The 15,855-nt window shown below is 42.0% G+C and overlaps 1 protein-coding gene across 2 annotated transcripts in view; it reads left to right on the top strand.

Annotated features, from left to right (window-relative positions):
• The window catches only part of crebbpb (CREB binding lysine acetyltransferase b), a 46,919-nt gene that overhangs the window by 24,360 nt on the left and 6,704 nt on the right, over nucleotides 1-15,855 (top strand). Inside the window, exons 3-24 of one of the 2 annotated variants that reach the window (XM_085454235.1) lie at nucleotides 287-454; nucleotides 3,802-4,042; nucleotides 4,843-4,956; nucleotides 5,683-5,928; nucleotides 6,018-6,114; nucleotides 6,307-6,444; nucleotides 6,548-6,665; nucleotides 6,821-6,983; nucleotides 7,136-7,192; nucleotides 7,459-7,580; nucleotides 8,107-8,295; nucleotides 8,460-8,846; nucleotides 9,082-9,258; nucleotides 9,436-9,610; nucleotides 11,389-11,507; nucleotides 11,605-11,844; nucleotides 12,024-12,112; nucleotides 13,458-13,538; nucleotides 13,672-13,728; nucleotides 13,834-13,911; nucleotides 14,032-14,099; nucleotides 14,178-14,328. In XM_085454235.1, coding sequence (XP_085310361.1) covers nucleotides 287-454; nucleotides 3,802-4,042; nucleotides 4,843-4,956; nucleotides 5,683-5,928; nucleotides 6,018-6,114; nucleotides 6,307-6,444; nucleotides 6,548-6,665; nucleotides 6,821-6,983; nucleotides 7,136-7,192; nucleotides 7,459-7,580; nucleotides 8,107-8,295; nucleotides 8,460-8,846; nucleotides 9,082-9,258; nucleotides 9,436-9,610; nucleotides 11,389-11,507; nucleotides 11,605-11,844; nucleotides 12,024-12,112; nucleotides 13,458-13,538; nucleotides 13,672-13,728; nucleotides 13,834-13,911; nucleotides 14,032-14,099; nucleotides 14,178-14,328 — 3,275 coding nt within the window. Of the gene's footprint in view, nucleotides 1-286; nucleotides 455-3,801; nucleotides 4,043-4,842; nucleotides 4,957-5,682; nucleotides 5,929-6,017; nucleotides 6,115-6,306; nucleotides 6,445-6,547; nucleotides 6,666-6,820; nucleotides 6,984-7,135; nucleotides 7,193-7,458; nucleotides 7,581-8,106; nucleotides 8,296-8,459; nucleotides 8,847-9,081; nucleotides 9,259-9,435; nucleotides 9,611-11,388; nucleotides 11,508-11,604; nucleotides 11,845-12,023; nucleotides 12,113-13,427; nucleotides 13,539-13,671; nucleotides 13,729-13,833; nucleotides 13,912-14,031; nucleotides 14,100-14,177; nucleotides 14,329-15,855 lie in introns of both variants that reach the window. The other variant, XM_085454234.1, reaches the window with a different exon arrangement.

Below are 15,855 nucleotides of genomic sequence, written 5' to 3'. Positions count from 1 at the left end.
CAACAACGAAACTTTATAACAAGCGGCAGCAGCAGTGCTCCTTTTCTTGAAAGGAGAGTGCTTGAATTTGTTCTGTGTGTTCGTTATCAGATTAACCTCCTACGGTGCCCAGTAGGAAAACTCTTCTTGGGCTCCTGTTGACCTTCATTGGATTTGCAGTGTATGTTACAGTCTGTCCCATTTGCAATGAGACACAAGTGAGTGGAGCGGTAAAGGAGCTGTCCACTATGAGGGTATGCTGCACGATAGGTCTTCTAACTAGCCTGCATCCTGTTACTCACTGTAGATGCCGATCCCAGGAGCTCCATTTAGCCAGCAGTATGGCCAGCCTGGGGTGCAACAGATGGGGGCAGCGGGGGTCAACGCCCAACAACTGCAGAACAAGACAGCGATTTCCAACAACCTTCCTCAGTTCCCTGCTGATTTGAAGGGAGCTGGGAGTGTGCCAAACATGGTGAGTGTCCATCCGTTGTTTAAAAAAATAATAAACGAGGGTAAACGTCCCAGGCTTTAGTTTAAAGTTAGTTTGTCCTTGCTGCTACACATTAAATTCTTATTTTAGCTTTTTTACTCTGACACAACTTACTGAGCCCTTCCTGAACTTGTACCTGTTGGCCTGGTTTCAGCGTTTTTTCCACTGTCATCTTCCTGTTGTGGAGATGAGCACCAGGAGCTAAACTTCAGCAAGTCTGTTTCAGCGTACTTACAGGGAAAGTGACTCAGTCCTAGTAGAGCTGTTGCTTTTGACTGGTCAACCACAGCCGTCTGTTGTTGATCATCAAACAGATGTGACGTTGCATCTGGTTTTGTAGGTCAAGCAGGGACAGTAAAAACAGTGTTTGATAAACCGCGTGGTCTGCCTTACAATGCATTTCGTTGCACTTATGGTTATTGAGCATTTCATGTTCTCCACTGTCTTCTGCATTGCTTTGCACTTTGAGTATGTCAACACCATGAACCAAGTTTAGTTGCAGGAAGTCCCCGGGCTTCGCTGTTGCCTTTTTAAAAAATGCATCCAAATGGTTTAAAGCGCACCTCTTCTAACTTGGTGCTATCCACCCACCCTAATGCGTACTGTGGCTAATTGGGACTTCATAGATGGACCTCTCACTGCTGCCACTGGTAAGAGAGGGAGAGAAACATAACAGGAAGTTTATTTCATGCTTCCAGCATGATGGCATAGTAGCATAAGTTTGTTCTCATTGAGCAATGTATGTTAGTCAACCCTTATTACTGACCATAAGTGGACAGCAACCAGGATAAGAGGTTAAACTGTGTGAAATGGTATTTGGAGGGTTCTTTGTTTTTAAACATCTTTGTAGATCTTACAGTCTTTTATAAGATTTTTGGCAGTGTTGGCATGGTAGTTTGTGAGGTCGGGGATGGAGGATGGAACAAAATTTGTTTTCTTTAAAGTATTTAGTGTTGGAAATAAATCAACTTTTGTCCAAATTTAGTGAAGACTTGAGAAAGAAAGGATGACTTTTGCTTTAACTTGGGTTGGGTGTTGAATTTTCCAGTCACAGCACGCCTTAAAGTAAATCTTCTGTAGCATTTTAATAACCTTAATTAGCTTGAGACTATTAATTGGCCCGTTGAAGTTGAGTTGTTTTAATGTTATCATTAAAATGTTATCAGTAAGTGATCATTCACTTACAAACAAGAAAAAACAGACGGGGCATTTCTTTGGGTTTTTTTTTAATTTTTTTAAATTTTTTAGTTGGAGTTTAATGTAGCTGTGCACTAGCAGAGATGGTAGGTTAACTCCTGTGTATTTGTTGGTGAAAGAGAGTATGTGTGTGAGGAGGGTTTGCAGTGTGGTGGGGGAAGATGGGTGCGCTAGTTTTTATGTGTGTAAAAACAGATTAAAGTTGGAGGAATTATATCAGTGGGGGGAAAAACTGAAAAGAATAGACTCCGGCAGATGACTTACGGTATTATTGTTTTAACTGTTCTGTCCCCTCATGGTCAGTAAAATTATTTTTTTGTGTGTGTGTGGTTAATGCTGGAAATGGGAAATTGTTTCACTTTCTCTCTCTCTCTGTTCATCTGGTTCTCTCTGAACACGCTAATGTCTGCGACGGAAATATGTAAGCAGAGGCAGACATATTTGTCCCTAAAGTTTTGTCACTATTTTGCATTTTCCCTCATCGTCATTCCAACATTTTGTCATCTCCTTCCAGGAATTTGCTAATATCTGCGATTCCTTACAGTGGGGGCAATAATTATTTGATCCCCTGCTGAATTTGTAGCTTTGCTCACCTATTAGAAATAAATGTCTCTAATTTTTAGGTAGTTTTATTTTAAATCGAGAAAGAATATCAATCGAAGTCCCAAAAAAATATGACACACAAGTTATAATTTTGTTTGCATGTCAGTGAGTGAAATAAGTATTTGATCGCCAAGCAAAATTTGGAGAATGTGGGAAAACCCTTGCTGGCAAACACATGCGTAAGATGTTTTTGTAGTTGGACACATCTCAAGATTTAGGTCCACTCTTCTTTACAGAAACTTTCTAAATCCTTTAGGTTTCTCAGCTGCCGCTTGGCAACTCAAAGCGTCAGCTGCCTCCACAGATTTTCTGTAAGATTGAGCTCTGGAGACTGGCTAGGCCACTGCATGTTCTTGTAGTTGGTCACCAGGTTTGGCCACATCTCAGGAGGGAATGTTCTTCTTCTTTAGCCCCTCCTTTTTGCCTTGGCAGTATGCTTTGGGTCATTGGTCGTGAATGGGTCTTCTAAGGTTACAATCTTCAGTCTTCTGGCTGTGGGAAGCTTCTCAGTAAAGATTTTATGGTATTGGCCCCTCAGTGTGGTAAACTTGTCCTGTAAACTTAGCAGAAACACAGCCTCAAAGCACAATGTTTCATCCCTGACTGTGGAGAGGTGTTCATTGGGTTATACTTAGCATTTCTCTTCCTTCAAAGATGACAGCTCAAGCTAGCAAATTTAACACGGGCTTGTACATGTGCCTTCTTGAGCAGGTTGTCTTTGAAGGTGCTGATTACAGTTTGATTGATTACAGCATAGTGTGTTGCTAATGGTGTAATGCTTGGTGACTGTGGTTCCAACTGCCTTTAGATCGTTGACAAGCTCCTCTGTATTTTTGGGCTGATCCACCATCTTTTCTCATCATCATCCTCAATCCATGAGGCAAGAGCTTGCATGGAGTTCCTTAACGAGTACGAAGATTTATTTTTCTTCCATTTCTGATTAATCTCACCAAGCTGCTTCTTGATGGGTCTTGCAGCTCATTGCAGCCTTGTGCAGGTCGACAGTCTTGTCTCTGACATTCTTTGACACTCTTTGGCCTTGTCCATGGGGGTACAGACGATAGATTGGGGGGAAAAAAAATGATTCTGTGGAAATCTGCGTTTCATACACTTAAGTTGTAATCAGGAGTATCTGCAAAAGACTTGTTGTAAAGGGAAAAAAACCTGATTATTTATCATATTGAGGTGAAAGTTGTACAAATGTAAAAAACAACTGCAATTAAAAAGTAGCCAGAAATGCATACTGGCCTGCAATGACATGTGTAGTTGCATTTCCAGGGAGGTGCACATCAGGTTACCGCGTAGATCACGTTGTGGGGTTTCATACCTATGATAAAGACTTAATTCTAAGGCCAAAAAAATATGCATAGCTTCAGTCAGAGGAATAATATTTTTCCTCTCCTCACGCTATGATCAATCATATATCCACATTTAAGTTTTTGCCTCCCGGGGTTTCACATCTGTGTCTGAGTTTGCACCTCTGTGCGTATCCATCACTAACTTGTGTGCGTATTGTGTGTTTATCACAGATGCCGCAACAGGTAGCATCAATGGTCCCTGCTCCCGGTGGTGTGTCCGCAGGCCCAACGGCCGACCCTGAGAAGCGAAAACTCATTCAGCAGCAGCTGGTCCTGCTGCTGCATGCACACAAGTGCCAGCGGCGGGAGCAGGCCAACGGGGAGATGAGGACCTGCACCCTGCCCCACTGCCGCACCATGAAGAACGTACTCAACCATATGACCCACTGCCAGGCTGGCAAAGCCTGCCACGGTGAGTGAAAGTGATGAGTTTTTAGAGACTGAATTAAAAAATAAATAAAGAGAAGCCTTGGATCTACCCATATGAGCTTTTATGTGACCGTGTTCTTCTAATTTGCTATTTTATCTGCTAACTGCTGCTAATAATCTCATAAAAACGAGATTCAGCTTCTAACAGATGGGTTTGCAGCCATAATTAGAGCCTGTGATGTGGGCCTGATGCCATTTCATTTAGCATCTAAACAAAATGGCACCGGGCGTTGATGTCTTGCAAGTTTCATCCAAACGACAATAAACACCTGTTTCTTCAGACTCGCACATATACCATTACCACAATAGTTTTGAGTGAAATTTCAAAAAATAAAAAATATCCATGAAATTTGCCTTTTTGAAAATTACTGACTTAAAATTTTAAAATGTGGCTTTAAAATAAAATGCTGAGGATTACAATTGTGTCACTTTTCGATTTATTGCTTAAATGGAGACAGTTCAATTGTTTCATTAACCAAGCCTCAGTGATTGACATTACCCAACAAAAGTTGAATCTTAAGTTACAAACAAGTTTCTCCTACAGTTTGGTCCGTGTCTGTTAGTCAGTAGCTTCACTCTGACAGTTGTTGGTAGTGATGAAGGCATCCAAGAGTTATAGACTTGGAAATTTGTCATTTTATATTTTTTTTCTCCATTTAACCAGCACCTGTTCTTCACTGTAGTGTGTAGATATTGGGGTTCAATAGTCTTGCGATTTCTCCTGAATTAACTGTCACCAGCACCTCACTCTATTTTTCCTATTTGTGCTTTATTTTTCTCCAGTTGCACACTGTGCATCATCCAGACAGATCATTTCCCACTGGAAGAACTGTACGCGGCACGACTGTCCGGTGTGCCTGCCTTTGAAAAATGCAAGTGACAAAAGGAATCAGCAGCGTAAGTAACTTCAGCAGCTCCATAATTTTAATCTTAATTATTCATTAAACCCATATGAAAAAACCCCACATGGATTATAAAGCAGATATCTGAAATGCAGGTAACTTTTCAGTAAAGCAGTCATTACTCTGGGATAAGCCTCTCATGTTTGTGGTATAAAGTGGTGCCACCTGCAGGTTGTTTCACTGCCACTTCTCTGCTGGCTCGCAGACTGTGAGGGCTCGAGCTGCAAGAGGATTCCTCTAGAAATACTGGGCCTGTAATGTGACACCCAGGGGAGGGGCTCAGTGGCGCTTTTAACACTGGGGGCAGGTTCTTGGGACAGCATGCTCTCTAATTGGTTAAAAAGCCCTATGACAGATTTAAATCCCCCACAGAGGCAGCATGCTCCCTGTCAGCTATCAACACAGCAGGGAGCAGCACAGGGATGTCAAAGTCCCAAAAAGACTATTTGTAGGGGTTTTGTTTTTTTGTTTTTTTTTTTAATTTTCACATAAAAAAACAACAACAAGTTTTTCATTTTTATGTTTAAAATTGTTATAGTCATATACTAATCTTATTTTTTTTTCTAACAATTTATAGGCTGACATTATTAATACAGGAGAGCATAGAAGCACATCTGAAGCCGCATTTACTCCTCAGTTATTGCAGGCTATTACTTGAGTTAATTCTTTAATATAATATTTATAATGCAAAACCAATTATCATCCTGTTTTCTCCCTACAGCTACGCTAAGTTCATCTGGAGCCAGTCTACAAAATGCCATGAATGCAGTTGGACCTGGCCAGCCCAGTGCAACAGCCATCAGCAGCGCTGCAACACAAATTGACCCCAGCTCCATGCAGAGGGCCTATGAAGCCCTGGGCCTGCCATATGGGAACCAGTCTCCTGCTCAGGTGCAGGGCCAGGGTCCATCTCAGCAAAACCCACAGGGCCCCCAGCACCAGCAGATGCGAAATATGAACCCATTAGGTATGGAATAAAACGAAATGCCAGTTTAGAAGTTTGTGTATAATTGCTTCTGTGCCAGCTTTTCATAAATTCTTCTGTGTTTTTACCAGGCTCTAATCAGATGAATCAGATGGCAGGAAGCATGGGTACCCCCTCCTCAAACCAGACTGGCATGCACTCTGATTCCTCGTTGTCTGCGCTTAGCAGGTAAGACTTTTCATTCCTTCTGCATCACTTGAAACGAGGTCTACTGTACTGCCCTTCCCAAAATAAATTTATGCCTCTCAAGTCAGTCATAAATATGTGTTCTCAGTCTCTTCTGTAATTTTATTTTATTTTATAGAAGATTATTTTTCAGTGTTATTTACAAATTATGTTCAAATTGCGTCCGTCGTACAGTCAGCTGATGCCAGATGGGTCAGTAGTAGGAGGCATGGGAAACCTCCCCGCTGCCACCCCTCTGTCTGCCACAGGGCTAAGGAAGGCCTGGCATGAACATGTTACTCAGGACCTGCGCACCCATCTGGTGCATAAACTGTAAGTGCAACAATAAAACAGCTGTGTTTGTAGATAGATGAGTTCTCATATGGTACAACAGGTTATATTTGCTTATTTTATTTTATTTTATTTTTTTCATCAGAGTACAAGCCATATTCCCAACCCCAGACCCAGCAGCACTGAAGGACCGACGCATGGAGAACCTGGTGGCTTATGCACGCAAGGTTGAGGGTGACATGTATGAGTCGGCTAACAGCAGGGTAACTTGATAAAGCATCTTCACGCTATTCCACCTTCATCCTTTTTGAATATCTTTAAAGCTCTTTGTGCAGCTATCCTTGCGACTGAGATGAAATCATTTTTAAAATATCCCCCCCTTTGTTTTTGTTTTTTTGTTTTTTTGCCTCCTCACTAGGATGAGTACTACCACTTCCTGGCAGAAAAAATTTACAAGATACAAAAGGAACTGGAGGAGAAAAGGCGCTCCCGGCTTCAGAATCAGCCTAGCATGGGACCAGCTGGGCCACAGCAGCCTCAGCCCAACCCCATGGGCCCAGGACAAGCCATTCGACCTCCTAGTTAGTAACTTAAATTCTTAATCAGCCGTTGACTGTCCTAAGTTGACAGTACCAAAATACCTTATGTTATAATTACTTTAATGTTTCATCAAATCTCTGTTTTTATCTGAAAGAATCTTTTAAAAGAACCTCGACTTATCCTGTCTTCTCAGATGGACCTACACAGATGCCTAACATGCAAAATCAGATGATGCCCCGCATACCACAAGGTATGTGTTCATCTTCTGGTTTTTGTTTTGTTTTTTGGGGGGGAGGGTAGCACTTGAATTTGCGTCTTTTATTTCTAACATGCTCTAGTGGTTTGTCTGTTGAATGCCACTTTTATTTGTTTCATTTGTCCACACCTGTTAAATTGCTCTGATACAGGATATCAAATTGATCTGGTTAAGTCTCCCTTATATCCCATTTGGTTATGCATTATTAAATTATATTAATTCCCAAGGATCTTAACAAGATATGTACTTGTCCCCCACAGGAATAAATCAGTTTAACCCAATGGCAGTGCAGAATACACAGATGCCTCAGGCACCCATGGGAGCAAGGACTCCCTCCCCCAGGAACCATCCACAGCAGATGAACATGAACTCCATGCCAGCGGTTAGATACACTCCTTTGTTTCGTTTTGTTTTTGTGTTTTGTTTTTCTTTCCCTTTTCTCTTGCCTTGAAGCAGTTATTTTTCTCTGAGCTCACTTGCTTGCTCCCTTAAATTTCTTTTCCCTCTTCTTGACCGTGAAATACGCGAGTCTTTAACTGTATATTTAGTTAATGCTCTGTTACTATTGTCACACGGAAGCATCAATACAAAATGTGTTTCCTGTAGTTCACACAGATCTTGATTCATTTATGAACCAGCTGCTAATGAATAATCTGTACTGAAACTACTGCCCAGGCCTGGGCTTACAGCCGTCCCAGGTGTAGTTTGCGTCTGTATTCTTCTTTGAGTCAGCCGAGGCTGTTAAGTTTACACCACAGGACCTTCAGAAAAATAGCAGGATGCCCTTGTGGTAGCTTGCATGTTGGTAGCATTTCCTTTAGAAACAAATGATTTTACCTGGCAGACACCTTCATAATAGGTGTTGTCTGTTGTTTTGATTTATCTATTTGATCTCTTTGACTTTACAGATGGGAATGTCTCCATCAAGGATGCCTCAGACTCAAGGAATTATGGGTAGTCATGCCAATAACATGGTATCTCAGCCAGCCAACCAAGGCCAGTTCCTGCAACAGGGCCAGTTTCCTGTAAGTGCGGGTGGAGCGATGAATGTGAATATAGGTTTGGGACCTGCCATGTCACAGGCTAGTGTCACACAGGTGAGAAAGATGCTGAGGTTTTTTCTTAATTCTCCTAGACTTTTTATTGCACATTGCTTGTTTCTTTTTAAATATACAATCTTTTGTGTGTGACTTTGGTGTCACACGCTTTGTAAATGGTTGGTAAAGTTATTCTAATAGTGCGCACACCTTTGTTCCAACAGCCACAAAACTCTAACCTCCCTCTGAATGCACTGAGCTCCATTGGCTCTCAGCTGCCCTGCGGCCCTACAGCTCAGCCTGCCCTGGGTACCACCCCTCCACCCAGTGCCTCTGCCACCCAGCAGCAGCCGCCGCCACCACCACCGCAGCCACAGCCACACCATACTCCCACCCACTCCCAGATGCTTCCACAGCCCTCCACTCCCGTGTCCACGGGTGGGCCCTCCTCCACCCCAACCCACATACCTAGTGGCCTCCCTCGTCCCCCCTCAGCCTTGGGGACACCACCTGACCCTTCTCACCCTCTCACACCCCTGCAGCCCCAACCTGAGCCCTCCAGCCAGATGCAGCAGCCCTCCTCTGTGCAGGCACAGCACCCCAGCACGCCGGTGAGATACTAGTTTTTCCCTGAAAAGCTACCACAGCTCTTGAATTGCTTATGCCTTTTTCACTTTCCTTTAAAGCACCATCCAGGTGTTTTAACCAAACAATATTTCAAATTTTATTTAATAAAATTTAGCTGTCAATATTTTAATCGCAGGAGGGGAAAAGTTTTTTTTCTTATAAATCAGAATTATTTTTTAAAAACTGGCAGCACTAAACAGTTTCTGTTTCTGCTTTAAGTTGTCCCATCAAACAGCAGCGAGCATCGATAACAGAGTGCCTACCCCAGGCTCTGTGGCTGAACTGAGTTCCCAGCAGGCCCTGCCTGACATGAGCAGCACTGAAGCCAAAAGTGAAGTAAAAGATGAAGAAGACGACAGCAGCTCTCTGAAGACGCAGAATGATGTAAAAATGGAGGTATGTGCAAACTTTCTCCACCACAAATAAACCAGTTCTGTCAGTAAATCTGTCTTGTGGGATTTCAGTAACTTAATCTAAGGCGTTATGCTTCCATGGGTGTCAAGTGCTTGATGGTTTGCTGTCTTATCAGTGTTGGATAGATGGTTAACAATCATTGTGTTAATATATAATCAGGAGGAAGAAACCAAACCCCCAGTGGTGAAGAAAGAGGAGCCAGATGCAGCAGAACCAAAGCAGGAACCAATGGAAACTGAGGAAAAGAAGCCAGAAGTGAAGACAGAACCCAAAGAAGAGGAGGAAAGTGGGGCCAACAGCACGTCAACTACCACCGCTCAGAGCCGCAAAAAAAGTAATGTTACTATATTTAGATATAAGGTGTAAAAAAATTAGACATAGGATGAAATAGTTTTTTGGTATTTTTCAGCACGCTTGAACACCCAAATGCTTGCTCTTCCTTGGTAGAGTGCTCAAGTTAAAGGTGTTATACTTAAACAGCAGCACAAGGAAAATGGCTTTTTCACTCACTCACCACAACACTTTCACTAAAATATCAATGGATGCTTTTCTGTGTATATAGGAAGTACACTCTTGGCCTCAAAATCTTGTTTAGACCCTTTTAGCACGACGGTCTTTGTGCAAGAGTTTTGCGTGATTGTCCACAAGTCTCATCAGACAGATGAAAAGCTACATGTTAGCTAGCTGTAAATGTTCTATTGTTGAGGGTTGTTTTGCATAGACTATTTAAAATCACTCCACAACATTTCAAAGGAAATAGCCTATCTTTCACAAAAATAGTTGAGCTGTGAGCTGCCCAGCCCCGGAGGCAGGTCGCTGGCCTCAAACCACAAGATTTTTTTCCATCATACTTAACAGGTGGTCCAAGACGCTTCCTCTGAAAAGCCACTTTTGGTCCGAGCCTAACGACTGCTATTGTTGTATTTGTTTGTCCAGAGCATGTTCTTGTCAAAAGCCCTTTCTTTTGTATTCACTGGCAGACTGTAGTTTTGCGTTAATGCTTTAATAGGACAACAAAGAATTTTCTGGCATGTCTCCTGTACATGTTAAACGTATGTGATCTCTAATGGCTGATGCAATCTGGTTCTTATAGTGGAATTCCAATGAGCTGCTGTTTTAATTTAACAGATAAAGTAACTAGTTGTTTGAAGCCTTAGCCACTTGTAGATCATTTTCCTCATGGTGGAGCAATTTATTTATTTGTACATCTTTTTAATCCTTTGCCAGACTTATAAAAGTATCTAGAGACTATTTTCTGAAGGTTTTTTTAAATTCCTGGCATGATGACAGCAAACACTTCAAAAGCATAAAGAGAACTGGGCCCTGGATGTCAGAGGCAGGTTCCACTTGTCACTTCCCAAGAAGGCTGTAATCATTGACACCTAATCGTGATATAAGTGCGATTCCTTTTTTTTTTTTTTTTGTATTCGTCCCTTTTGTCAATGTTTATCAACAGCATTATCTACTGGCAGCGTTTTTGAAAAAAGAACAGCATTTGCCTTTCAGACATTTTAACATGAAGTCAAATTTTTTTATGGGTATTAGTATTTTGTGTGTATGTGTTTTATTTAAATATTTAAACTAATTCTGGAGTGGAAATCTATTGAACAAGACACAATTTTATGCCTGCATCACCAGGCATTTAATTTGTAAACCCAGCTGCACGCCACTGATCAGTACTGAGTCCATTTAGTTAAGGAATGTCACGATTCCTTAACTACCGGTAAATGGCTCAGGCTCAGGGGGTTGGGAAGCGTATCCGTAACTGGAAGGTCGCCGGTTCGATCCCTGGGCTCTCTGTCCTGGTCGTTGTGTCCTTGGGCAAGACACTTTACCCTACCGCCTACTGGTGTTGGCTAGAGGGGCCGATGGCGCGATATGGCAGCCTCGCTTCTGTCAGTCTGCCCCAGGGCAGCTGTGGCTACAACTGTAGCTTGCCTTCACCAGTGTGTGAATGCGAGAGTGAATGAATAGTGGCATTGTAAAGCGCTTTGGGTGCCTTGAAAAGCGCTATATAAATCCAATCCATTATTATTATTAATAATTATTTTATTTTTAGACATAGGTATGCTGTTTATGTGTTTTTCCTCATGGGCTTATTCTTGTCTTTAGTTTTCAAGCCAGAGGAACTGAGGCAAGCCCTAATGCCAACACTTGAAGCCCTCTACAAGCAAGACCCAGAGTCCCTGCCTTTTAGACAACCTGTAGATCCAATGCTGTTGGGTATCCCTGTAAGTATACTTAATGATGTGCCTTTACTCAAAGCTTCGAATTGTTATGGGTCATTTGCTCAATCCTGGAATTGCTTCCCTGCTTCTGCTCCTGTAGGACTACTTTGACATAGTAAAGAATCCCATTGACTTATCCACCATCAAGCGCAAGCTGGACACGGGTCAGTACCAGGAACCGTGGCAGTACGTGGAAGATGTGTGGCTCATGTTCAACAACGCGTGGCTGTACAATCGTAAAACATCCCGAGTCTACAAGTACTGCACCAAACTGGCAGAAGTGTTTGAAGCAGAAATCGATCCTGTCATGCAGGGTCTGGGCTACTGCTGTGGTAGGAAGGTAAGATGGCACATCCTGGATAGTCAACACAAGCTACTTAGGGCAGCACACCATTCTGCTTACTGATAAAAGTCACTTACCCTTAGTTTAGTCTTTATTTGGCTGTTGACTTTAGATGAAAGCTGATTGTCACATTTACGTGTACCTTAATGTTTTGTGGTTTTTTTCCCACCCTGCAGTTTGAGTTCTCACCACAGACACTGTGTTGCTATGGCAAACAGTTGTGCACCATCTCGAGGGATAGCACCTACTACAGCTACCAGAACAGGTAAAGGTGCATGCTTTCTCTGCTGAAGGGATTGGCATGGGTAAAGAGGTGAAGAATTAATTATACAAAGTGGGTGTGAAGTTAAACCCTCAAAAGTACAGCATGACTAAAGATCCCACTTCACATTCACCATTCTGAAAAACTATAACCCAGGAATGTGGGAAAAAAACTTTGATCTTAAGTGGGCCGGACCAATAAAACTTCCCTTTTTCTCCTTGTGTGGAAGTTTAACTTCACATTGAATCCCTTAGATACTCAAAAAAGTACGATTCCAATATTTATTGTTGCTGTTTTGTAACACCCCCCCCCCCCCCCCCCAAAAAAAAAAAAAAAAAAAAAAGTCTGTCTGATCAATTGCTGTCATTGAGTTATACATGGCCATGGGGAGGTCTTCATCAGCAGGAAAAGCTGTAATACCTATTAAAATACAAGTCTAATACAAGTTTAAAAGTCCCAAATTTATACCTTTTTCGCTGAAGCCAATCTGTGGGCAGGGTTTGAGTTTTTACCTGGCCAATGCTGGTCTCTGGGCCTTATGTTTGACACCCCTGCTCTAAGGACATAATTCTCACCGGCTTTCCTTTATAGGAGTATTGCACCACAGTTTGAGTTGAGTGAGTCATATAATTAGGACAAGCAAAACGCATGATGGGTCCATCCCTCACATCTATCCCTTTAATTTCTTTCTAGGAAATGAGCTCCAAAGCACCCCCTTCTGTGCAGAATATGTTATTGCAGCTTAACATTAGTCCAATGGAACACACTTTAGTTGTAGATAATCAATGCTAAATGCCTCAAGATTTCCCAAATTAGAATTAAAGACTTGGACACTGTTAAAGGGAATTTAGTCATGTTGTTTCTGCTTAAAGGAACCGGCACAATTGTTTTTGCATCATCACTCCGGTCTCTTCTGACATGATCATCCATTCATCAACTCTTAATGCATGTTGCTTCTCATAAATGATTTCAGTGTAAATGTCTTTACCGTTTTGATTTTGCAGCATGCATGTTCGATGACGATGTTGAACACGAATTTGTTGTTGACGACAATCATTTAATGTCCTTAACATAGCATCTGAGCATGTTTCCCCACATTTCTGTTCCACTTTGAATGAGAGTGGCTGAATCATGACCATTTTGACTAACCATGTACCTCTACCTGTGTGTGTGTGTGTGTGTGTGTATGTGTGTGTGTCCTTCCGTCTGTCCGCTGCTCATGCTCCATCCTCGGTTGTTGCTGTGTGCTCCGTTCACTCTGCATTCTGCCACCCGTACGCCGGTTTGCCTGTGCTGCTACTGTGTGTGCTGGCTGCAGTTCACCCAAATATGGCCTTATTGCCGACAGGTATCACTACTGTGAGAAGTGCTTCAATGAGATCCAGGGCAACAGTGTGACCCTGGGAGATGACCCGTCACAGCCACAGACGTAAGTTCCTTGGTCCCCGGATGTCTGAATATCACCCCGTGATCATCGTGGAACCATTTGCTTTCTGGCTCTTGTTCTCTGGAAGGGAATAAATAGTCACAGATTTAACATGAAGATCTCTCTTTTTGTGCAGGATGATATCTAAAGATCAGTTTGAAAAGAAGAAAAATGACACGTTGGACCCTGAGCCGTGAGTATTCTCTAGACAGTTTCATTTTGATGTGTGTGACTGCAGTGTTGCTTCTTTGCTGCTTTTTACCGAACAGAAAGAAAAAGCATGTTTTTGTCATCGTAGGTATATTGAATGTAAAGACTGTGGACGAAAGATGCATCAGATCTGTGTGCTGCACTATGACGTCATTTGGCCGTCAGGGTGAGTATAGCTTGACTGCTACGCTAGACAAATATCTTCAAGCACATAAAAGAAATGTTTGACCGTCATAGAATTTATATTTGTTAGTTGACACTAAAAATAATTAGATTCTCGTTTCAGTTTTATCTGTGACAACTGTCTGAAGAAGTCTGGTAAAGCAAGAAAGGAAAACAAGTTTTCAGCCAAGAGTAAGTTACATATACAAGTAAAACAACTTCTGACAAAGAATGTCAGTGTTTAAAACATGTCTTTGTGTGTTCGTTAAGGGTTGCAATCCACAAGGTTGGGTTCATACATTGAAGACAGAGTTAATAAGTACTTGAAAAGGCAGAACCACCCTGAAGCTGGTGAGGTGTTTGTGCGAGTGGTCGCCAGCTCTGACAAAACTGTGGAGGTTAAGCCTGGCATGAAGTCTAGGTAAGTGTCACACCTGCTTTACAGCGCTTATTTTTAAAAAAATTTTCCTTTGGAGGGTCCAGATGCATAAAAGCATCTGATAAATCTTCAATAGCATTGTGTTTTCAATCTTTTCAATCACGCGGCTGATTCCACATTTATCTCAGCTAGAAACTGAACTGCATAATGCCTCAGAGAACAGTTTTTGTATTTTGCAGCTCATAGAGTAGAAGGACCGATGAGCTTGTTTCTCCTACAGTATTGGGCAGAATTTAATCAAACTTGGACACCATGGCATGATGACAGCAAACACCAAAATGATCACCATTTTGGGTTATTACCAAATATCCCAAAGGTTTTTTTTATAGGGACTCATCACTCCAGCTGGACTATTGATCAGGATTTAATCAAATTTAGATACAATGATCACGTAATTGATCACCAAAGGCATATTTTTCATTTTATGAGCAATAACCTGGATCGTTTGCTGAATGCACTGTGCCAGTGATGTGCTAGTTTTAGGAAAATGTTGTTGGATAGCCTTGGCTCAGAAGGTAGAGCATGTCATCTACCAATCGGAGGTTGCTGGTTGGCTGCTCCAGTCTGCATGCCAATGTACCCTTGGCCAAGATACTGAAGCCAGAGTTGCTGTCAGTGTGTTCATTGGAGTGTGGATGTTGGATAGAAAGCACTCAGACAAAGAAAAAAGTGTGTGTTTGTGTGAATGGCTGAATGAGATGTCTCAAGTATAGTAGAAAAGCTCCATATATGACTAACTAGTCCATTTGCCTGTCCATTTGTGTATTTGATGCCTTGTGCAACGTCACAATGTCGATACATAATGCAATTTGTTCAGATATAAACAGAAATCTCCATGTTCATACTTTCATATCAAAGATCTGACTGTGGAAAGGGAATTGGTTCCGGAAAACATCAGAGTTATATTTAATCTTATGAAAATTGATTTACTTTTTTTTTTTTTCTTCTTTTCACAAATGACTTGAGTTTGTCTTTTAAATGCTGTTGTATCCATCCATTCAGTAATGCATTTTAAACTGCCTGTCCAGGTCTGAGCTGTCTGGGCCTCTCAAGCTAGCTGAGAGATACAATCCCTACAGCATGTGCTGGGTTTGTCATACCCGAAGCATCTCATCTAGGTGATACTCAGGAGGCATCCTAGCCAGATGCTTCAACCATCTCAACTGCTTCCACTGGGCTTGAGTAGAGCCTTTATTCCTCCACACCAAAATGACCTCAGCCCAGACACTCTTCGAAGGAGGCTAATTTCCTCCACTTCCTATCACTACTCAGTTATTGCCAATAGGTGATTGTAGGAACATAGATTCACCAGTAAAGTGAAAGCTTTGCCTTTGTGCTCACCTTTAAACAGCATTTACATTACTGTAGATGCTGTGCTTATTTCTCAGTCTCCCACTCCACTCTTCCCTCACTCATGCACAAATCTTTGAGATATTTGCCCTCCTTTGCTTGAGGCAGGCACTTGTTACCAACCTGGAGTGGGAAATCCATCCTTTACCGGGTGGGAAC

Source organism: Copadichromis virginalis, linkage group LG4 (assembly GCF_057382275.1).
Source record: "Copadichromis virginalis isolate Kocher_CV1m ecotype Utaka linkage group LG4, C_Virginalis_male_GT1.1, whole genome shotgun sequence".
In the NCBI taxonomy this organism is placed as follows: domain Eukaryota; kingdom Metazoa; phylum Chordata; class Actinopteri; order Cichliformes; family Cichlidae; genus Copadichromis; species Copadichromis virginalis.
Note: the sequence above shows the minus strand (reverse complement) of the source record. Positions and strands in the feature narration are given on the sequence as shown.